The sequence below is a fragment of the Gossypium hirsutum genome, chromosome D13 (genome assembly GCF_007990345.1).
Source record: "Gossypium hirsutum isolate 1008001.06 chromosome D13, Gossypium_hirsutum_v2.1, whole genome shotgun sequence".
Lineage (NCBI taxonomy): Eukaryota > Viridiplantae > Streptophyta > Magnoliopsida > Malvales > Malvaceae > Gossypium > Gossypium hirsutum.
This window is the reverse complement of record NC_053449.1, coordinates 64,912,276-64,934,458: the sequence shown is the minus strand read 5'-3', so window position 1 is coordinate 64,934,458 and position 22,183 is coordinate 64,912,276. Positions and strand designations below refer to the sequence as shown.

The following is a 22,183-nucleotide window of genomic DNA, read 5'->3' as shown; positions in this document are numbered from 1 at the left end:
CTTATAAATGAATTAAATAAAAATAATTCTATTTTAGGGGAATCGGGACCCCTGCCACCACTGCTATCAAACAAGAATCCATATAAAAAACTATCAATCTTGCCATCAAACAAGAATCCATATAAAAAAACTACCAATCTTGCCCGGAAAGGCTTTAAGCGTACCATGCGTACAATTGTAGATTTGATAAATATTTTCCAATTAGATCATCCAATATTTTTTGGAATTTTGAAATTCAATATTGATACAAATAATAGTTGTTAATCTATTAATTAGATTTTCACTGAGTAATAGTAAGCTAACACAACATTGTATATATGACAATATGTTTGGTGAGGACTGTAATTTAAAAAATTGAAAAAGTATAGAGACCAAATACATAACTTTGCAAAATACAGGGACTGATAGAAAAATTTAACCTAAAATCTCCTTTTACATGAACATGATCCATTCATTGACCGTTTAATTGCCTTGTACGGCCCACGAAATTCCACCTGAGTTAAAATTTATCCTCCCCTAGTCTCTCTCAAAACCCAAAACAGAGACAAAAAATGAAAATGGTTGCGTGCATTGCACAGACCCAAAACCCTCAAAAGAAGAACTTTTTGCAAGTCCATAAATGGCCTTCCCCTCATTCTCCTTGTATTAACTCCCCATTGAACCATAATAAACTCATTGAACAACAATTTCCATCATTTAATTCTCTCTCCTATTTTCCCGCAAATTTTCTTCTCTTCTTTTATCAGATCCTAATAGGTACGTTTTTTTTTTCCAATTTTCAGTCGTTTAATTGCTTGATTAAGAATAAAAAGAATAGTCATGTTTAGGATTCGCTCATTATTTCTTTGGTTGAAATGAAAATGTTTGGGCGATGAATGATATTAGAAACTGTGTATACATTTGTGGCATTGGCGGTAATTTTTTTATTGTGTTTCTTGGCAGTTTACTGCGCTATATGCTTCCAAGAAAGAGAGCGGGTGAAGGAGCGGTTGTAGGAGAGAGTGAAAACAACAATATAAAAGACGTTTGTGTCACATCGGAGATCAAGAAGCATCGTATTTGTGCCACTGCTTCCACCTGTTTGACGGTTAATAACAACACCGTAACCGTAGGGAACAATAGTAGTAGCAGTAGCGTGGTCGAGCCATCGATCATGACTCTCGGCTACGCGAAACATAATGATATAGATGAGGATCTATACAGCCTGCAGCTTGCTGTTTGTGGCCGTGAGACTATGCGGCGTCTTTTCGCCTCCAATATCCTCATCTCCGGGATGCAGGGACTCGGTGCTGAAATTGGTATTGATTTCCTACTTTCTTGAATTTGCTTTGTGTTCTTGAAAATGAATCACTTTCTTGTTCTTTTCAAATATCAATTGCTTTCGGGTGCTGATTTTTTTCTTATGGCTGTCTTTAACGAGTTTCTTGTTCTGCATGATAACTATATCTGTGACTTTGAGGTATTAATTGCATTAGTGCAGCATTGCGCACTGTGTTATTGTTGTTTAAAGTCATTTATAGCGTTATTGGTCCACCATTAGTTGAAATGCTGTTGTTAATAGCATTCTGAGAACTTAGGACGGAACCCTCAACATCTGTGTATTTAGCATAATCATTACAGATTATAATCTTTATACATTTAACTTTGGAGTTCAATAGCTGCATAAGCAGGTTTATAAGCTTGCCATGTGCTAATCTAATTATGAGCAAGACTGCAGGAGAAAAATATAAAAGTAAAAACCCTTTGTTTTATTTGATTTAATACCTACAGTGTTAAGTCTATGGTTGCCAAATTTTGCTCGCTTCAATGTTATTTTTTGCTTTCTGCAGCTAAGAATCTCATTCTTGCTGGTGTCAAGTCTGTCACCTTGCATGATGAAGGAATAGTGGAGTTGTGGGATTTGTCAAATAATTTTGCTTTCTCTGAGAATGATGTTGGTAAGAATAGGGAACTTGCTTCTGTTCAGAAGTTGCAGGAGTTAAATAATGCTGTCCCAATTTCGACCTTAACAACAAAGTTGACAAAAGAACATCTTTCTGATTTCCAGGTATTTCCCTCATGTTAAGTTGCTTGCTGATGAATCTTGTTCTTTGACATGTCTTAGTATCAAGTTTAGCCTTACGTGATTTTTCTTGTTAGCATTGAAATCTGGTGTTGGGTTATGTTAGCAGGCCGTTGTATTCACTGATATAAGACTTGAAAAAGCCCTTGAATTCAATGACTAATGCCATAATCATAAGCCCCCCATTTCGTTTGTCAAGACTGAAGTAAGAGGCCATTTTGGTTCTATCTTTTGTGACTTTGGTCCCGAGCTTACTGTTGTTGATGTCGACGGAGAGGTACCACACACAGGCATAATTGCATCCATCAGTAATGACAACCCTGCCCTAGTTTCATGCATTGATGATGAAAGACTTGAGTTTCAGGATGGGGATTTTGTTGTGTTCTCTGAGGTTCAAGGAATGACAAAGCTCAATGACAGAAAGTCCCAGAAAATTAGAAGTGCAAAGCCATACTCATTTACTCTTGAGGAGGACACAACAAATTTTGGTACATATGTGAAAGGTGGCATTGTCTCACAGGTGAAACAGCCGAAGGTGTTAAAGTTCAACCCATTGAGAGAAGCTCTTAAAGATCCTGGTGATTTTCTTCTGAGTGATTTCTCAAAGTTCGACCACTTACCTCTCCTGCACCTAGCATTTCAAGCATTGGATAAGTTTATATCTGAATTTGACTGCTTACCTGTTGCTGGGTCAGAAAAGGATCTATTGCTGCTAACATCAATGAGTGCTTGGAGAGGGAAAAGTGCAAGATATTAACCCAAAACTTCTGAGGTGCTTTGCCTTTGGTGCCAGAGCAGTACTTAATCCCATGGCTGCCATGTTTGGGGGAATTGTGGGACAAGAGGTTGTTAAAGCATGTTCTGGAAAATTTCATCCTCTTTTTCAGGTTGGCTGGAACACTCTCTCTCTTTCTTTCTCCTTCTCTGTCTATCTCATATGTATTGTCTGATTGTCATGAGGCACATGTATATCTGGCTGCCTATTTGCACATGCATGTATGGATGCCTATGCGCACATAATTTATACATTCTTGCATATGCTATTTGGGCTTTATGTCTAATTAATGCAAATTGATGAACCTGTTTTGAAGTTTTAAGCACCTCTAATGTTTATTTGTTAGACAGTTAAATTTTGGTTTTATTAGAATTAGAGGCTTTGTTAAGTAGAAGGTGAATTGGAACCTTTTCAGCTCAATCACTTTCAAGAACCTAATCTATAGCAATTTTCTTGAACTTATTTAGTTTGCGACAGTTTCACTGCTTATATATATTGCTATCTGCTTTTCAACTCTACTTTTAGTGGAAGTTTAACCTTCACTGTGTTTTTACCAGTTCTTCTATTTTGACTCGGTGGAGTCACTTCCTGTTGAACCTTTGGACCCCAATGATTTTAAACCATTGAATAGTCGTTATGATGCACAAATATCGGTGTTTGGCTCTAAACTTCAGAAGAAGCTGGAGGATGCAAAAGTTTTTATAGTTGGATCTGGTGCTCTAGGCTGTGAGTTCCTAAAAAATCTAGCATTGATGGGTGTTTCATGTGGGAGCCAGGGCAAGCTAACAATCACTGATGATGATGTAATCGAGAAAAGCAACCTCAGCAGGCAATTTTTGTTCCATGATTGGAACATTGGGCAGGCTAAATCAACTATTGCTGCTTCTGCTGCTGCATCCATAAATTCTCAGCTTAAAATTGAAGCTTTGCAAAATTGCGTGGGTCCTGAAATTGAGAGTGTGTTTAATGATGCCTTCTGGGAAAACTTAACAGTGGCCATCAATGCATTAGATAATGTTGATGCTAGGCTGTATGTTGATCAGAGGTGCTTGTATTTCCAGAAACCACTTCTTGAATCAGGAACTCTTGGTGCTAAATGCAACACTCAGATGGTGATTCCTTATCTGACTGAGAACTATGGAGCCTCAAGAGATCCACCTGAAAAACAAGCACCCATGTGCACAGTGCACTCATTTCCACATAATATTGACCACTGCTTGACATGGGCTCGATCTGAGTTTGAGGGCTTGCTTGAGAAAACTCCTGCTGAAGTGAATGCCTGTCTATCCAACCCGGTTGAATATGCCACTTCAATGAGAAATGCTGCTGATGCTCAGGCTAAGGATAACTTAGAGCGCATCCTCAAGTGTCTTGATCAGGGAAAATGTGAGACATTCCAGGATTGTGTGACCTGGGCTCGCCTAAGGTAGTGCTTTATGTGATCGAGGAAAAATGCTTCATTTGCATTTGCTTCTAATACAAACTTCTTATAATGAAATAATGCTTCTTGTGCTCTCAGATTTGAAGACTATTTTGTTAACCGGATTAAGCAGTTAAAATTTACATTTCCTGAGGATGCTGCAACCAGTACCGGGGCTCCCTTCTGGTCTGCTCCAAAGCGATTCCCACATCCACTTCAGTTTTCCGCAGTTGATCCTAGCCATCTCCAATTTATTATGGCAGCATCCATACTTAGAGCTGCAGCATTTGATATTCCTGTCCCTGACTTGGTGAAGAACCCTAAGATGTTGGCTGAGGCAGTTGAGAAAGTAATAGTCCCCGATTTCAGCCAAAGGAAGATGTGAAAATTGTGACTGATGAGAAGGCTACACGTTCTGCTGGCTCTGTAGATAATGTAGCTGTTATTAATCAGTTACTCTTGAAGTTAGAGCTTTGCCGGAACAATCTGTCATCTGAATTCAGGATGAAGCCAATTCAATTTGAAAAAGGTTTGCTCATATCTACTCTGTTGGGATAGCTAGTTGTGCTATTCTGGATTATTTTTCTTATTTCTAGAAATTTTTTGTAGCTATTATGATAATTGGTGGAAAAATTTTGGTTTACGACTAGTTAGTAGGAAACTAGGTTTGAGGTTTATCTTTTAAATTCTGGTTACAAATAATTTTTCATTTGGTGTCAATTGAGCATCTTTAATCAACCTGTGATTCCATGAATTGCAGGATGATGATACAAACTTTCATGTGGATCTTATTGCTGGGCTTGCCAATATAAGGGCAAGGAACTATAGCATTCCTGAGGTGGATAAGTTAAAAGCGAAGTTAATTGCTGGAAGAATCATACCAGCAATTGCCACTGCCACGGCTATGGCTACAGGCCCTGTCTGCCTCGAGTTATACAAGGTTCTAGATGGAGCACATAAAGTGGAGGATTATCGAAATACATTCGCAAATTTAGCACTGCCTTTGTTCTCTATGGCTGAGCCAGTCCCACCCAAGGTCCTGAAACACCGTGACATGAAGTGGACTGTATGGGACAGGTGGGTCTTGAGAGATAACCCCACACTGAAACAAGTCATCAAATGGCTCAAAGGCAATGGTTTAAATGCTTACAGCATATCCTCTGGAAATTGCCTGCTCTTCAACAGCTTGTTCCCAAGGCACCGGGAACGATTGGATAAGAAGGTGGTGGAAGTGGTTCGGGAATTTGCCAAGGCAGAATTGCCTCCATATAGATCCCACTTGGATGTGTCAGTGGCATGTGATGATAATGAAGGCAACGATATGGACATTCCTCCGATATCCACCTACTACCGCTGACAGATGTTTTCTTCTAATCACCGAGGTTTAAGGCTGCTTCAAGTTTTATTCTGATGATCTGGTGTTAATAGCAGATGAACATACAAATGGATTAAATTCTGCCAAAGGCCTTGCACATTTCATATAGCATTAGATTAGTGTAGTTGTAGAATATGATAATAATTATTTTCTTACGTCATTTCTTGGCCGTGCATGCTTCTCTTGTAAATATGTACAGTAATGTTAGCATCTGGTCAGTTCTAAATTTCTTAAGTATTCATTCCGGTTGGGATTTGAAAACATGATAAAAAAAATGTTTGAAATATTTAATTTCGAAGGTACATTTATGGTTGAATTTCTTCTTCTTTTTTAACTTACAAATATAGTTTATATAAATTGAAACTTTCAATGGTCAATTTACTTACTTTTTTATTCCTTTTACACCATCCAGTTATAATTTTACTTACGAAATCAGAATTCCTTCTCCCAGAAGTTTTAAGAATATAAAATAAAAAAATAACACCTATTACATTTGGTAAGTTAAGAAATTCTCTTTCAATTATTCAAAATTTTTTTATATAAATTAGTATATTATTTGAAATTTTTTATTTAAATTTTTTGTTATTATTTTTTTTAAAGCTTTAATTGAGTAACTTTAGATCAAGTCAATTTGAAAACTTGTGTCAGTAGTACTATAGATTAATATCTATTCACGAGTAAAAGATTGCTTATATCTCAAGAAAAAAACTTTTGGATTTTCATTCATAACATTAAAAAAAAAAAGTAAAAGAGACATGAAAGGAAGAAGAAAATTTGGATTCTTATACGTGAGGTCAACCTTGGTCGCCCATCGCTATTCGCCATTAGCCATTCGATCATATATTCTATATTCTATATTCTATATTCTTAACTAAAATTTCAAATGGCAACAGTGATCTTTCAGCAGAGGATAAAATCATCTTTCTGTCTCGAGTCTCAACTCATTTCCAGCTGGTTCTCTCCTTTTCTTCCTGGGTAAATCATCTTATCAATCTCATTTCTTCTTTCGACCATTATATTTTACACCTTCAAACCATGTTCAAGTTAGGTTTTAGGTTGGATTTCATAATTTCTGTTTGTTATTTCTATCATAAACTTCTTCCTCTCGTCCGCCATAGCTGTTTACTACTTTTATATTCTTATATTACATCGTGGCACTCATCGTAATTTCCATGGTGTTTTTGTGGCATTTTCGGCAGTTTTCCACTCTATATTCTAGAGAGCTACTGTTGATAATAGAGTAGTAGTTATAGAAGCTGACCCCCGAAACCACTGCTACCACCGATACCCGCGGTTTCATCATCCTTTAACAAGCACCACCTTGATAGCTGCATCGTCGCCGTCGCGGTTAATAACGGTAATATTAGTGCAATAATTGGAAGTAATATCGACCAGAGTAACAGTAGAGTAGTTGAATCTTCACCGTCGATCATGGCTCTTGGCGGTGCGAATTACACTGAAATCGATGAAGATCTCCATAGTCGGCAGCTGGCCGTCTATGGCCGTGAGACTATGAGGCGGCTTTTCGCATCGAATATTCTTATTTCCGGGATGCAAGGTCTTGGAGCTGAGATTGGTATGAGTTCTCGAATTTTGAGTTCTTTCTATCCTTTCTTAATTTTGGTGAAAGAAAATTTATTTGTATCTTATCTATAAGCGATGATAATTTTCCGTTCCTTATGTGTTGTGATAGATCCGGTATTCCAATTTGTACTAGTTGCATGATCTAATGGATTGTTTCAGAAATCACGAGATTAAAAGTTGATGATATTTAGGAATGTCTTGTTTTGCTTTGATGGATCGGTTTTTGTTTCTGGATTTGCTTTTGTAAACATCGGTAGCTGAGTTTCTAATGGGTTGATGGAAAGCTGATGGAAATTCATGTGCTAATGTTGAAAATTACGAGCTAAAAATTATGCCAGAACTAATTAATCTGTGATCCATATAGAATTGCCCATTCTCAATCCCTGGGTTGTGATTTCTTTTGGTTATATTTTGGGATGTATATATGATGATGATTATAGATTGGTATCTCACTGAGACTCTTATTTCTTTTGCTTGTGCAGCAAAGAATCTCATTCTCGCTGGTTTCAAATCAGTGACTTTGCATGATGAAGGGGCGGTGGAATTGTGGGATTTGTCCAGCAATTTTGTGTTTTCTGAGACTGATGTTGGTAAAAACAGGGCTCTTGCCTCTGTTCAGAAGTTGCAGGAACTTAACAATGCTGTGATCATTTCCACCTTAACAACAAAATTAACCAAGGAACAACTTTCCAACTTCCAGGTACTTAGTCTTTGGATCTATCCTGTCTATAATTGCTTACCTTGTTTTCTTTTTAATGGTTAACTGAATTTGGAACTTGCTCCATTTGTTTTGTAACAAACCTTGAGAAATCATGCTGAATTTCAATTATCATCACCTCAAATTCCACTATTTATATCTGATACAGTTAGGAAGATGTGATATGATGGAGATTTCCTGAGAGTGTATTTACCTGGAAAATAATCTGCAATTTGAGCTAAAATCTTGCTCTGTGTTGCACGAGTATTTTGAGGATCTGTACATTCTCTGCCATTCCATCCCATAACCTTGTCTTCATCTTTCGTTGTGCAGGCTGTTGTATTTACTGATATCAGTTTTGAGAAAGCTATTGAGTTTGATGATTATTGTCATAATTATAATCCTCCTATCTCTTTCATCAAGGCTGAAGTTAGAGGTCTTTTCGGTTCTATATTTTGTGATTTTGGACCTGAGTTCACTGTAGTTGATGTTGACGGAGAGGATCCTCATACGGGTATAATTGCATCTATAAGCAATGACAACCCAGCATTTGTATCATGTGTTGATGATGAAAGGCTTGAGTTTCAAGATGGGGATCTCGTTGTCTTCTCCGAAGTTCATGGAATGACGGAACTAAATGATGGAAAACCAAGGAAGATTAAGAGTGCAAGGCCGTATTCATTTACTCTTGAAGAGGATACTACCAAATTTGGTACGTATATTAAAGGAGGTATTGTTACGCAAGTGAAACAGCCCAAGGTGTTAAATTTCAAACCATTAAGAGAGGCTCTCAAAGACCCTGGTGAATTTCTGCTGAGTGATTTCTCAAAGTTTGACCGTCCACCTCTATTACACATAGCATTCCAAGCACTGGATAAGTTTGTCTCTGATTTAGGACGTTTTCCAGTTGCTGGTTCAGAAGAAGATGCCAATAAGCTTATTTCTATTGCTGGTAACATTAATGAGAGAGTGGCAGATGGAAAGGTGGAAGATATCAACCCAAAACTTTTGCGAAACTTTTCCTTTGGTGCCAGAGCTGTACTGAATCCCATGGCTGCCATGTTTGGTGGAGTTGTAGGACAAGAGGTTGTCAAAGCATGCTCTGGAAAGTTTCATCCCCTCTTTCAGGTCAGTATCATTTATCTTTTGCAAATTGCCTTGTGTTGGACTGTATAAATTGAATTTACTCTCACTTACCCTAATGCATGGATTTTTGGATTTAAAATTTTAATCATACTGTGATTTTGGAATATTAATGGGATGAAATGCCTTGGATTGTGGCTCAAACATCTATTACCTCCCCATCCTCTTCATCACCATCTCTGAGACTTGAAATTAAGAGTTTATGACATTGACTGTAAAATTTATTGAAACTTATGCAACCTGATTATTTCTTCATTATACTAATCCTCTATCATTTGGTTATACAGTTCTTTTATTTTGACTCAGTGGAGTCACTTCCTACAGAGCCTCTGGACCCTAGTGATTTAAAACCATTAAATACCCGTTATGATGCTCAAATTTCAGTGTTTGGGTCCAAGCTCCAAAAGAAACTGGAGGATGCAAAAGTGTTCATCGTGGGATCTGGTGCACTAGGTTGTGAGTTCTTAAAAAATATTGCTCTGATGGGAGTTTCATGTGGTGACCAAGGAAAGCTAACCATCACTGATGATGATGTAATTGAGAAGAGCAACCTGAGCAGGCAGTTTCTCTTCCGGGACTGGAATATTGGGCAGGCCAAATCCACAGTTGCTGCTTCTGCTGCTGCATCAATAAATTCTCGTTTAAACATTGAAGCTTTGCAAAACCGCGTGGGTCCTGAAACTGAAAATGTGTTCGATGACACCTTCTGGGAGAATTTAACCGTGATTATTAATGCATTGGATAATGTTAATGCTAGGCTTTATATTGATCAGAGGTGCTTATATTTCCAGAAACCACTTCTTGAGTCAGGAACCCTAGGTGCTAAATGCAACACTCAGATGGTCATTCCTCACCTAACTGAAAACTATGGTGCTTCAAGAGACCCACCTGAGAAACAGGCTCCTATGTGCACTGTGCATTCGTTCCCTCACAATATTGACCATTGTTTGACATGGGCTCGATCTGAGTTTGAGGGTCTTCTTGAGAAAACTCCTGCTGAAGTAAATGCATATCTGTCTAACCCAGTTGAGTACAAAACTGCACAAAGGAATGCTGGTGATGCTCAAGCTAGAGATAATTTGGAACAGGTTCTTGAATGCCTTGAGAAAGAGAAGTGTGAAACATTCCAAGACTGCATTGCTTGGGCTCGTCTAAGGTACTTCTTTGACATTAAATTAATACTATATTCATAATTGAAGATGGTGCTTTTGTTGTGTCTCTTTTTGACATTATCCTTCTTTTGCATCTAGATTTGAAGACTACTTTGTGAATCGTGTAAAGCAGCTGATTTATACGTTTCCTGAAGATGCTGCAACCAGTACTGGGGCTCCGTTCTGGTCTGCCCCAAAAAGATTCCCTCAGCCATTTCAGTTCTCAGTAGCTGATCCAAGTCATCTGCAATTTGTTATGGCTGCTTCTATCCTGAGGGCTGAAACATTTGGCATTCCTATTCCTGATTGGATTGAGCATCCGAAGATGTTGGCTGAGGCTATTGAGAAACTAATAGTCCCAGACTTTGAGCCGAAGAAAGATGTAAAAATTGTAACGGATGAGAAGGCTACTACACTCTCTGTTGCATCTATAGATGATGCAGCAGTTATCGATGAACTCATCTTCAAGTTAGAGCTTTGCACGAAAAATTTGCCACTAGGGTTCAAGATGAAACCTATTCAGTTTGAGAAGGTTCGCCTTATCACTTGTATATTTACCATGTATACAATTTTTAGTTTTTGAAGCCAATGAATGCTTGTATATTAATATTTTCTCTCAAATTTTGCAGGATGATGATACAAACTACCATATGGATCTGATAGCTGGGCTTGCAAATATGAGGGCCAGGAACTACAGCATTCCAGAGGTGGACAAGCTGAAAGCCAAGTTCATTGCTGGAAGAATTATCCCTGCAATTGCCACTTCCACAGCTATGGCCACTGGTCTCGTCTGCCTGGAACTTTACAAAGCTCTGGATGGAGGACACAAACTGGAAGACTACCGTAACACTTTCGCAAACCTTGCGCTGCCTCTGTTCTCTATGGCAGAACCGGTTCCACCCAAAACCATCAAACACGGTGACATGAGCTGGACTGTTTGGGACCGATGGATCCTGAAAGGCAACCCAAGTTTGAGAGAACTCATCCAGTGGCTGAAAGATAAGGGGTTGAATGCCTACAGTATATCTTATGGAAGTTGCTTGTTGTATAATAGCATGTTTCTTCGGCACAGAGAACGAATGGACAAGAAGATGGTAGATCTAGCCCTTGAAGTGGCTAAGGCTGAATTGGGCCCAAATAGAACGCACCTGGATGTTGTTGTGGCTTGTGAGGATGATGAGGACAATGATATTGACATTCCACAGATATCTATCTACTTCGCCTAGGTTTCTGATTTTAGGCTAAAACTCCACACAAAATGGATAGCCGATTCAACTTAAAAACTACCTTGGGTTTCCGATACTCCCTTTATTGCTCCACATTCACCATTTGTGTATTAATAAGAAAGAATAGTACCTACCATAAATCGCTTTGTATATGTTTGGCTTAATGAACTTGTTTTGCCTGAACCATTAACTTATATATTTCAGCCTCATCTAGAAGAGGAATTACTAATTCTTTAACAAATTAGCTGTTTGTTTTCATCGTTTATCGCTGCAAATTACCAAATGAATGATTTGACCTACGAAATTGTTCTTTTCGGGTAGTCACAGTCCCTCTCCAACGTACATCCTCTTAGTCAATTGGCTATGTGCCTTTGAAACACAGGTTTATTAGAAATGTAACAAAGACAGCCTATCACGTTCCCCTGGCTTTATTATACAAATCAAGCGTGTCTATATGATTGGGTTCCAAGCAAAGAGCTGCTTCACAATCACAAACAGCCGATTTCAGGTCACTGATTGACTCATAAAACGCGGCTCGAAGATGAAGCATTTGCAGGTCAGGCTTGAAAGCTATAGCTTTTGAAACCTCCTTAATTGCCTCGTTGTCTTTTTGCTCATCCATCAGCACTGATCAAGTAAACGCAGCATGTCAGTATTACTATTTCATGGCTCAGCAACACAAGTTTCACCAAACAGAGAAAGGAAAATAGAAAATTACCAGCTGCCCTGTATCTATATGGGTATGTTCTAAGTGGATCCAGTCTGGTTGCCATGTTGAGATCATTCTTGGCCATCAAACCATCACAATATTTGGACCGCTTTTCATATACCAAGGCATTACTACATGCCTTCTCTATCAGTTTGGACATCTCATCGTATGCGGCTTTTCGCTGATTTCTTAAAAAATGAATACGGGCTAACCCTTGATGAGCTCTTGTATGCTTGATTTCAAGGGCATTCATATAACAGTTTGTAGCATCATCCAGTTTACCACAATCCACATAGATAGAGCCTAAATTATTGAGTGCCTGCAAAACATCACCATAGTCCATAAACAATCAAATTAGTATGCACGATGACACCAAATGGTGGAGTCCAAGCCTATATTTACTCACTTGTCCTTTACGAAGACCATCCGAAGGACATCTAATGGCTTCATCGAGAAGTTGAATGACATAAGAGGATTCGGGACCCAGACTCGTATCTGCCAATATGTAAGCTTTCAAGAAAAAGGCTTCAAATGACCTCTGAATCGAAATGGATTCATCAGCTCTAGCAATAGCTTCTTCACGATGGCCAGTGTCATATAAAATCCATCCTTCGTAAACTAGCTTTTTGTGTTCAGAACTAGAAAGGTTACGAGCTAATCGCAAACATCGCATAGTAGCCTTTTGACAGTTTAACCTGCAAATGTTATTGTTATTCGCCATTCTTCATCTCATAATATACAGCAAGATCAAGCTTGATAACATAGAACTTACCTCAAAAGAAGTAGAAATTGCCGAAATCTAAGCAGGCTTTTTCCAGGGTCATTAACCAGCATCTGGTGAATTACTGCTAGTGAGCCGAAATCATCTAAACACGACCATCGATCATAAAGTTGCATCCAGCAATCAACCTGGCTTCCTTGTTGAACCTTAAGGTTGAGGAACTCAATCAAAATCTCCCCGCTTATGTGCTCATCAAACATCCTATAATTTGGGTCCAAAGGAAACAGTGCTCGAACATCTCTCAGAGCACATCCATAATCCTCAATTGCTATCAAGAACCAAGCTCGTAATTCTAAGCAGTCTGGTTCAAGTTTGAATCCTATGATTCTATCAATCTCCAAAATAGCAGCCGTAGTTTGCTTCTCCTCGGCCTTCAAGACTGCTCGATATTTATACGGGAACACAAGGGTGGGATCCAACTCTGTTGCAGTGTTCAAATCATCAATCTTATCCTTCCCAACATTATACAAAGATCGTTCCTGGTACATCCACCCAACTGCTTTATACTCAGAGATAACCGAGCTCATCAACTTATAAGCTGAGTACCGTTGTCCTTGCTTGAATCTGCATCTTGCATTACCAGCTAATGAATAAACATGGCTTGCCTCAGCAGCTGCTTCGAAACAACATTGAGCACTTGCATATTCTTGTCTCTCAAGCAACACACATCCCAGTTGATGCAAAGCTAGAGCCTTTTGCCATTTTTGTGCCGCACATTCTCTCAACCTTTCTAACAACATCACGGTCACATTCGACACTGTATTCACTTCCATAGACACCTGGCTTAGGAAATAATACAAGATGAAAGAAGCATGCCCTGCTGATGCTAATCTCTCCTTTGCCTCAAAGCTACAAAACATTTTCGTCACTTTGGGGTTATAAAGAGAACTTGGGAGTTGTCTTAACAACACCTGTAAACACGAAGCTACTAGAAAATTCGCCCTTTCTTCTAACCCATATTCGATAAGGATCAAAGCATCCTCTATACAGCTCACTAAAGAAGCTAAATGAATATCACAATCGGACTTCATTTCCTCACAACACAACCTATTTGCAAACGATAAGAGCTCTAAAACAACCTCAGGAGGAAACAAGTCCACCCTCCTAGTCCTGCTGTACAAATCCACAGCTCTCATTCCCTCTACAGAGGTACCAGTAAGTGAAAAATCGATTTTACGACTTTTTGACTCCTTGAAACTACCATATAACATGGCCTTAAGTGGTCTAGAAAGTGCAGCAATTTTAAATCGAATACAATCAATCTCCTCATTGCCTACACAAAATGAAACATCACTATCTTCTTCCAATGTTTTCACCTTAGAGATATGCGAATCAGTGGACTTGGCACATTCTTGATAACACTTGCAGTTGTCATAAATCGAGTTTGGATCATACCCGGATACAAGAGTAGCCTTAGGACATTCAAGAATGAATCTACTACTGCAATCCATTGGGGACACACCTTCAAGCTCATCTTCCCTCCTCTCATACCTCAACCAAGCTGATAAAACAACCTTTGAGTGCACATCCAAGGCATGTTGCCTTGTGGCACGGAGGCATCTTCTCAGTAACTTCGGATCACCAAGGCTGCTCAAAATCGAGTACTGCTCAATGTATATTAATGATTTCTCAGATTCTAAACAAGCTTCAGACCGGCGAAAAGATCAGCTAAGGTTTCTATTAACTGAATAGGTTTCAAGTGAGGTTCTATGGATGGCTCAAGGTGGTCAGTTCTAGGGAATCCAAAAGGAATAAGAGTTTCAGCTCCTGAACCAGAGCAGGCCTTAGAGGATTTCTGTTTTGATCCTTTAAACTTAACTCTGCAATTACCGGGTGTAGAAGAAGAACCAGTAGTGTTAACACCATTGCTATCTGGTGGATTCAAGGCATGAACTTGAGTGCCTTCGAATCTCTCTATTAACTTTTTAAGACCAAGCATTTTCTATTCAATACATATACTATATTTCAAATAAATCTCCTAACTAGATTCAACATAGAAATGTCCAATCTTTACCTTAAAAAATCAATAAAGAGAAGAGCTTTAAGCAACATTGTTGTTTACCTCTTACATTTCTCTCTTCAAGCACCAGGGAATGTGATTTGCAGGGAAGAAGAAAGCTCAACACAAAGAAAGGTGTTTCCATAGGATAGATTCTTCAGAAGTATTGGTGATGGTGTTGTAGTTAACCCAAAAGAAAAATGGTTGATTTGGTTGCTAACTCCAATGTAAAATATGCACCAGTATGGAGCTGGATCAATTACCAAGTGAAGCATCATATGAGGATGAGAACGGGGACCCACTAATCTTGGTCAACTGTCGATTCATTTACATTAAACAATGTATCTGCCATGCATATGCTAAGACATTATATTGATAATGATTCCCTAAACAACAGAGGTAAACAATGAACCTAATACATATAATCTAGTTTGTGTTTCTTCCAAGATTAGTTTGTGAAGGTTGTGGTGAATATCTCCAGTTTGTTTATTCATCATATATATTACTACAAGTTGCAAAATTGTCTGAAACAAAATATACGAAATATCGGACCGGAGAGGATAGAACTAAGAAAGTAATCACGTGGCTACGTCCCATGTGAGAGTTGTGTGTACCAGCCTGTTTTTCTTACCTGGACATGTTGATTGAGAAAGAGAAAGGAGCAGTTCAACTTCAATGAGCATCTAGGGATGTGCAAATTTCGTAAAGTCGAATTAATTCGGTTAACCGACTAAATTCGGTCGGGGGTCGGTTAATAATTTTTTAGAAGTTCGGTTAACGGTTAATTCGGTTCGAAATCGGCCGGTTAACCGAACTTAATAAATAATATTATAATATATAAATATTCGGTCGGGGGTCGGTCGGTTTGGTTAATTTTTTGGAAGTATAAATTAATCGGTCGATTAATTTGGTTAACTTTTTATATGTTTTATACTTCTTTTAACCAAAAATTAAAAAAAATATAAATTTCGATTAACCGACTGAATTAACTTAAAAAGTACGGTTCGGTTAATTTTTTTAAAAAAAATTTTGGTTCGATTAACGGTTAAAAGTTTAAAAGGGTTGATTAATTCGATTAATAGTAGTTCGGGTCGGTTAACCAATTTAACACTCCTAATCAAAATAGTGCAAAATGTCCATGAAATGTTGAATGAATCATGGACAAAAGTTTTTTCTAATATTGAATGTCCATTAAACATTGATGCTTGTTGATAATGTTGTGGTTGTGAAGGAAGCCAGAAAACAAGCAAAGCCATAGGATATATGATGTTACAAGTTCAATATTTTATTACTGGTAATTAATTGTCGTTGTCCAATGTGTTAAGCTGGATCTGTCAGCTACTTGTCTAGTAGATTCTAAAACCCAAAACACAAACAACTAGTAGACATAAAAGATGAGAAGGTCTCAATCTTTGTCAATACAACCAAGGTTTCATTACCCGGTTCTTGCATGTGTTTTATTTTATGAGAGAAAAGCTGGTTTACAATATCGATTCAAGAAGAATAATGCAGGAATATACCTACTTGTGTGGTTCATTAGCTTTTTTATTGCAATCTGGAGACATCCGTCACCTTTTTGCCACATAAAACAAAAGTAAATGGCGTGGGTGGATGGAGCTACTTACCTACACCATCACAGCTTACAAATATTAATGAGGAGAGGGTACTAGTTTGGTTTTATTTGTATTGATTAGATCGATAATTGGCAATGTTCAGTTTCAGCTTTCTGACCCACCATCCTTGCCTTCGGAAAAACCCACCAAAAATGTCAATTCCCTTTTTTAAAAATATAAAAAAATTTGTAGTCAAACTCACTCAAATCCCAATCCCCAAACCAAACTTACAACAACAAAACTAATTACTGCAAATATTTTGGAATGGCTGCAGCAGCTGTCTCTCTCCTCTCTGCCAAATCAATTACAGCCATTCCAAAGCTTAAGCCTTTCCTCTTTGATTTTCACGTTTCGCCCCCTTTCTCTCTCTCCTTTGCCGTTGCCCCCAACACCACCACCAATTTCACTCTTTGGTCCCGTAAACCCCGCCGAAATCCAACCCTTCCCGCTGCTGCCATGTTATTCCCTCAAAATCCGGTCTTTTCCGACACTTGCGCCGCCGTCATTAGCGGTTCCATCGCCCTCTCTGTCCTCCGTTTATGGCAGGAGACCGCCAAACGCGGCCTGTTTGACCAGGTCAAAACTCCGCCAAACTTTTTTCTTTTTAATTTTTCCCGGGTTTATCGGTAAAAGCTTGCTTGCATAACTGTTCGCGGGCTTAATCCCTGTGGGTTTGCCACCGTCGCTTGCTAAGGCGTTTCTCTTACTCAGCTCAAAGATGCTCTTTTTCGATTGCGATTTAAAGTCCAGATTTTGGGGGTTTAATCATTTCAGTGAATTAGATTACTGCATTCAATACAAAATGATAAATGAATAGGAATCTGTTAACAAATGTCTCTTTGTTTTCTTGTTCAGAAACTGAATAGGAAGCTCGTGCACATAAGCATTGGGCTAGTTTTCATGCTTTGTTGGCCATTATACAGGTGATGATCTTCTTGTTGAGACAGCTTTATATTGCATTACCATATATTGCTTGACGAAATTGTTAATACTAATCATTACAGTTCTGGGTATCGGGGAGCAATTTTAGCAGCTATTACACCCGGTGTCAACATAATACGTATGATTCTTATAGGTTCTGGACTATGGAAAGATGAAGCCACTGTGAAAGCAATGAGCAGATATGGTGACTACAGGTGAGAATGAAGATTAAATTTAGTATCAGTTATATTTCTTGCTTGTTGAGTATGTGCTTCATCCTGACATGAAAAATACCAAAAGAAGGGGAAAACAGTGTGTTATCTTTTACCCCTTTACGGCTCATTTCTAACTCGCAGTCCCTTACATCAGGGAACTTCTTAAAGGACCAGTCTATTATGCTACGACGATTACTTTGGCTTGTGCATTCTATTGGAGGACTTCACCTATAGCAATTGCTGCAATATGTAACCTTTGTGCTGGAGATGGTAATAGCTAATTAAGTCATTTAATCTTTTAAGAAGTACTTAGAATTTCTGAGTTGCTTTATTAATCAAAATGGATAGTTGGATAACAATCTGTACCTGTTTTAAGGTTTTGCCGATATCGTGGGAAGACAATTTGGTGGACAGAAACTTCCTTACAATAAGAACAAGTCCATAGCTGGTAGTGTTGCAATGGCAATAGCTGGTTTTTTGACCTCTGTTGGGTAACCTGTCTAAAATTTTTCTCTTTTTGCTTTTTCTTTCCTGACTAACCCTAAACGTGATTTATTATTTTGATTAATGCTAACAAGCAATGTTATAACAGGTATATGTATTATTTTTCCTACTTTGGATATATCAAAGAGAGTACGGAGATTGTTTTCGGTTTCTTGATTGTGTCTCTCGCATCAGCACTTGTGGAGTCACTTCCAGTTAGTACCGAGCTCGATGACAACCTCACGGTTACATTAACCTCAATATTGGTCGGCAGCCTTGTCTTCTGATTTAAGAATCAGTCTTAGAATGCAGAGGCTAGTTGTAGGAGCAGTGTTTATTTGGGGACTGAGAAATGTTGTAATTTAGTGTAACATATAAAATGTTGAAATGTGGCCAATGACGATATTCCACTGATGACATTGAAGTTCAAGTCCCGAGCTGCCTTTCTTAATGGCAACATTTGAGCCTATCTCATCCATGGTTCCAAACTTAGCTCATTGGTCAAACTCTTCATTTCTTACTAGTTTCGTAAGATCAATTTGTAGGAGTTTATCTGTTAGTGGTGTGCGTGCTAGTAATTTTCTCCTAATACTCTCTGAGTTGTACCTTTTTCCTTTTTTCGAGGTAGGCATAAATCCTTTTTCAAAGCTTGAATTCGCGTAGAAGTGATTATATTGTTGTTCTTAGACTTAAAAGAGACAAATAATTTGTAGCAAGGAAGACAACAGTTTTGTTCATGAATCATGAATTTTCGAATCAAAATTCAAACAATTTTCTCAACTATCTTCAACACAAATTACCAAATTGATTTAGATTTAAGATATGTTTTTTTACTCATCAATGGGTATTGATTTATTGTATTAATTGTTGAATTGTTGTTCATTATTTGATAGTTGAACTTTAAAAAATATTCTTAACAGTTCAGTGGTTTAAATAAAAAAATTTAAATAGTTTAGTGATTGTTTCAAATAGTTTAGTGATTGTTTTGTAACAGTTTTAAATTTAGTGACTGAAATGTAAATTTACTAATAGTTTAGTGACCTGGATTGTAGTTTACCCAAACTTATTACGCCCTAATTTTCCCTTCATTTATTTGATTGTTTCTATCATCATCTTCCTCCTACCATCGTCCATCTCTGCAAATCAGGTTTTTTTTTTTCTTTTTCATCTCAGTTTTCACCCACCGTTGTGTTCGCTGGTTTTTGCCGGATCTTACCCGTAGCCCGTTTCGGAATCCGTATCGGATCGTGTCGACAGGGGTACTGCGCCCCAAATTGCGGAGTTCGGGTAACGAAAATCGTGGGGCTATTGTATAGAGCTAAAATTATCTGCTTTACAACTCATGTCTGGACCAAATGAAGATAATAATACTCAGGTAACCCTGTTTTTCTTTGAAACGAAAAAAACTGAAGAACGAATCCGTAATTTCACGATTTTATTTACATGAGATGAACGAGAATAAGAGTTTATTATATCAAAGATGGAGAGAGATGCTTTATTGATTTCGATTGAATTGCCTTTTTCAGCTTTCATCTCACATTTTCGGAGATCTCTTGGATTCCATAATTGTTGATGTTGCATCCGAGTGTCATCGGATAGCAAAATTGGGGCTCGACCGTAATTTAGAGGAAGAAGAAGAAGAAATGAGGTTATCAGCTCAAGCCCGAGCAAGGGTAGCTGATCCTAGTAATAGCAGTGAAACAAACACCAAGTATGTAGTGGATATATTTGGACAAACACACCCATCTGTAGCCACTGAAATATTTGAATGCATGAATTGTGGGAGATCCATTGCTGCAGGGAGGTTTGCTCCTCACTTGGAAAAATGCATGGGAAAGGTAATTCCCATCTCTAGTTATCATATTTCCGTCTGTTTGTATTTATCCATAATGATAGACTCCTATTATGATCGAGAATTTTGTGCCATTCCATGAAACTTTCATTATATAATTGTTCTGGTACAGGGTAGAAAGGCACGTCTCAAGGTTACTAGGAGTAGCACAGCTGCACAAAACCGGTATTCGCGAGGCAGCCCTGTTTCTACCTATTCTCCTTATTCGAATTCTACCAGCACAAATCGGTTATCGAATGGGACCCCTAGTGTTGCAGGGGAGGAGTATTCAAATGGCACTTACGAGGAACCATGGAACAAAACTTGAGCCAAGGCTTTTAACTTGTGTAATGCAGCTAGTTAAATTGAACTCAAAGCTTGTCTCTCTAGATAGTTGATAACTTAATTGGAAAAATGGGAGGCAATATTTAAGAAGAATGATTCAACTTGCAGAAGCTTTTTTGATTCTTTTGAATTGTATGTTGCATCTATCATTTTCATTTTTCTTGGTCTGTGTTAAACTGCTATAAAAGGCAAGTTGGGGAAAAGTAAAGAAGTAGAGCAGGGGCTGAACGAAATTGACATGAGAGCATCTGTAAAGTCTCATTGCAATTGATTCTATTGTGTTTCAGTGGACGGCAGTATATGTCTATTTCTTAGATATCTCAAGCTTAATGCATCTTGTTTTTCTTTACTGTAAGATAAAAGAAAACGCTGCTGGGACTTGACCCCGGATCTTACTGTGAATGCCGAATATCCTAACCAACCGACGAACTGCAATGTACTCGAACCCACTAGTTCAACGGGCCAGAAATGGGTCTTTCAAAACCCAATGAGAGCTGAATATCCTAACCAACTAGGACTTGAACCTATGTCTAGACTACAACAGACTTGGACCCGGATTTTTCTGTGGATTTCTGGCAAAATGAATTTGACATTGGCAAGAAATATAAAATTCTAAAATTCCAAGTATGATGTTAAAGAATAGAGTCTACAAGGGAGGGAACCTTGGGAACATCCTCGTGTACGAGTTGATGTCATGTCATAAAACAGAAGGCAATTATGTACAGAAGTTTGTCTTACCATAGCTTTTCTTAAATTAAAATTGACCTTTAGCATTTGAAGGACCTATATGTATATATTTCAAGCTTGAACTAGAGTTATGTTTGATACAATTGTTCCATGGTTACCGGTCCAGGCTAACTTTCGTCATTTCACATGGCTTTCATATATTATTATGGGTAAGTCGGATAATAACCTAGTGAAAAGGAGAAAGTAAAAATGCAAGTGGGAAATAATAATAATAATAATAATAATAATAATAATATAGTTGCTTTAACATATATATTTTGTTCTAAATTGTAGGAGAGTAGAGAAGAAGGCTTAGTGCAGCAAAAACCCAGACGACAAATGTCCCTCTCTGCAATTCAATGTTGTGAAATAAAGGAAAAACTACATGTACATGATCTCATGCATCTTTTAGCTTATGCAACACGTGTTTCATCATTATCTTAATTGTAAATACGTGAGATTAATAATTGCGTATCCAATTTGTGTTTTGTTTGGTATCCATCAGTTATATATTTCATTCAAAATTGAAGCTATTTCCTCTTCTTATTTTTGAATATATACTGTTGGATGCATGGTTTTTGTAGGTTCCTTAGTATATTTAAACTCTCTCCTAACTACCTTAGATTAGGATTCGGGATTGAGACACATTGTTATGTATACATCTCATCATCAAGTGAAGTCCACTTAGCATAAAAAGTCTTTCGGAACATACTAAGAAAAATAATGAAACTAAGAGCTGTAAATGGCATAATCATCCCAGTATTACAACAATAGATGGAAGTATGCAACACCCTCACGTCACCCTTTCATTTTTAAATATACCCAACGAAGAAAACCATGCACACAACGTGGTTAATGCACATATTTGCAAACATTCATTAATGGGTTAGGGATGGTAAAACTCAAATCACCCGATGCATTCTTAATTGATCTGTTTCGAATGGTGTGAATTTCTTTTTTTGAAAAGCGAATGTGAGGCAAGTTGGGTGAAAATTTTTTTTTATGGTGAATATGGAACAGTTATAGTAATATTGCTTGCTCCGCTCTATCTAGTCCACTTCATTCTGTAAAATTATTATTTTATTCTTATATATATAACTATTAAAAGAGTAAAAATGTATTATAGA

At 37.8% G+C, this 22,183-nt stretch overlaps 3 protein-coding genes and 2 pseudogenes across 4 annotated transcripts; 4 read left to right on the top strand and 1 right to left on the bottom strand.

The window, feature by feature from the left end:
• The first annotated feature begins 509 nt into the window (after positions 1-509).
• Positions 510-5,948, top strand: LOC107936003 (ubiquitin-activating enzyme E1 1-like; annotated as a pseudogene).
• Positions 5,949-6,355: 407 nt separating this feature from the next.
• Positions 6,356-11,674, top strand: LOC107936043 (ubiquitin-activating enzyme E1 1). The gene is made up of 7 exons (XM_016868685.2): positions 6,356-6,607; positions 6,832-7,208; positions 7,699-7,916; positions 8,247-9,041; positions 9,344-10,212; positions 10,307-10,739; positions 10,837-11,674. Exons 2-7 carry the CDS (start codon positions 7,064-7,066, stop codon positions 11,431-11,433), a joined length of 3,057 nt encoding a protein of 1,018 aa, XP_016724174.1. The 5' UTR covers positions 6,356-6,607; positions 6,832-7,063; the 3' UTR covers positions 11,434-11,674.
• Positions 11,675-11,803: 129 nt separating this feature from the next.
• LOC107936044 (ethylene-overproduction protein 1-like) lies at positions 11,804-15,479 on the bottom strand (annotated as a pseudogene).
• A 1,026-nt stretch (positions 15,480-16,505) lies between these two features.
• LOC107936061 (probable phytol kinase 3, chloroplastic) lies at positions 16,506-18,879 on the top strand. 2 transcript variants are annotated; one of them, XM_016868708.2, is made up of 6 exons: positions 16,506-17,111; positions 17,391-17,458; positions 17,540-17,671; positions 17,826-17,941; positions 18,048-18,162; positions 18,264-18,623. In XM_016868708.2, exons 1-6 carry the CDS (start codon positions 16,800-16,802, stop codon positions 18,439-18,441), a joined length of 921 nt encoding a protein of 306 aa, XP_016724197.1. In that variant the 5' UTR covers positions 16,506-16,799; the 3' UTR covers positions 18,442-18,623. The 2 variants fall into 2 exon arrangements, with proteins under 2 accessions (XP_016724197.1, XP_040965620.1); XM_041109686.1 differs by having other exon boundaries at positions 16,611-17,111; positions 18,048-18,119; positions 18,264-18,879.
• Positions 18,880-19,001: 122 nt separating this feature from the next.
• Positions 19,002-20,453, top strand: LOC107936062 (SAGA-associated factor 11). Its single transcript, XM_016868709.2, has 3 exons — positions 19,002-19,529; positions 19,681-19,992; positions 20,119-20,453. The coding sequence occupies exons 1-3, from the start codon at positions 19,497-19,499 to the stop codon at positions 20,311-20,313; spliced, it is 540 nt and encodes a 179-aa protein (XP_016724198.1). The 5' UTR covers positions 19,002-19,496; the 3' UTR covers positions 20,314-20,453.
• The last annotated feature ends 1,730 nt before the right edge of the window (positions 20,454-22,183 follow it).

Coding starts and splice junctions, on each gene's coding strand:
- LOC107936043 (XM_016868685.2), top strand. CDS start 7,064: ATGGCTCTTGGCGGTGCGAATTACACTGAAATCGATGAAGATCTCCAT. Junction 7,209..7,698: donor AGGTCTTGGAGCTGAGATTG/GTATGAGTTCTC, acceptor TTGCTTGTGCAG/CAAAGAATCTCATTCTCGCT. Junction 10,740..10,836: donor AACCTATTCAGTTTGAGAAG/GTTCGCCTTATC, acceptor CAAATTTTGCAG/GATGATGATACAAACTACCA.
- LOC107936061 (XM_016868708.2), top strand. CDS start 16,800: ATGGCTGCAGCAGCTGTCTCTCTCCTCTCTGCCAAATCAATTACAGCC. Junction 17,459..17,539: donor CTTTGTTGGCCATTATACAG/GTGATGATCTTC, acceptor TAATCATTACAG/TTCTGGGTATCGGGGAGCAA. Junction 18,163..18,263: donor GGTTTTTTGACCTCTGTTGG/GTAACCTGTCTA, acceptor ATGTTATAACAG/GTATATGTATTATTTTTCCT.
- LOC107936062 (XM_016868709.2), top strand. CDS start 19,497: ATGTCTGGACCAAATGAAGATAATAATACTCAG. Junction 19,530..19,680: donor ATGAAGATAATAATACTCAG/GTAACCCTGTTT, acceptor TGCCTTTTTCAG/CTTTCATCTCACATTTTCGG. Junction 19,993..20,118: donor TGGAAAAATGCATGGGAAAG/GTAATTCCCATC, acceptor GTTCTGGTACAG/GGTAGAAAGGCACGTCTCAA.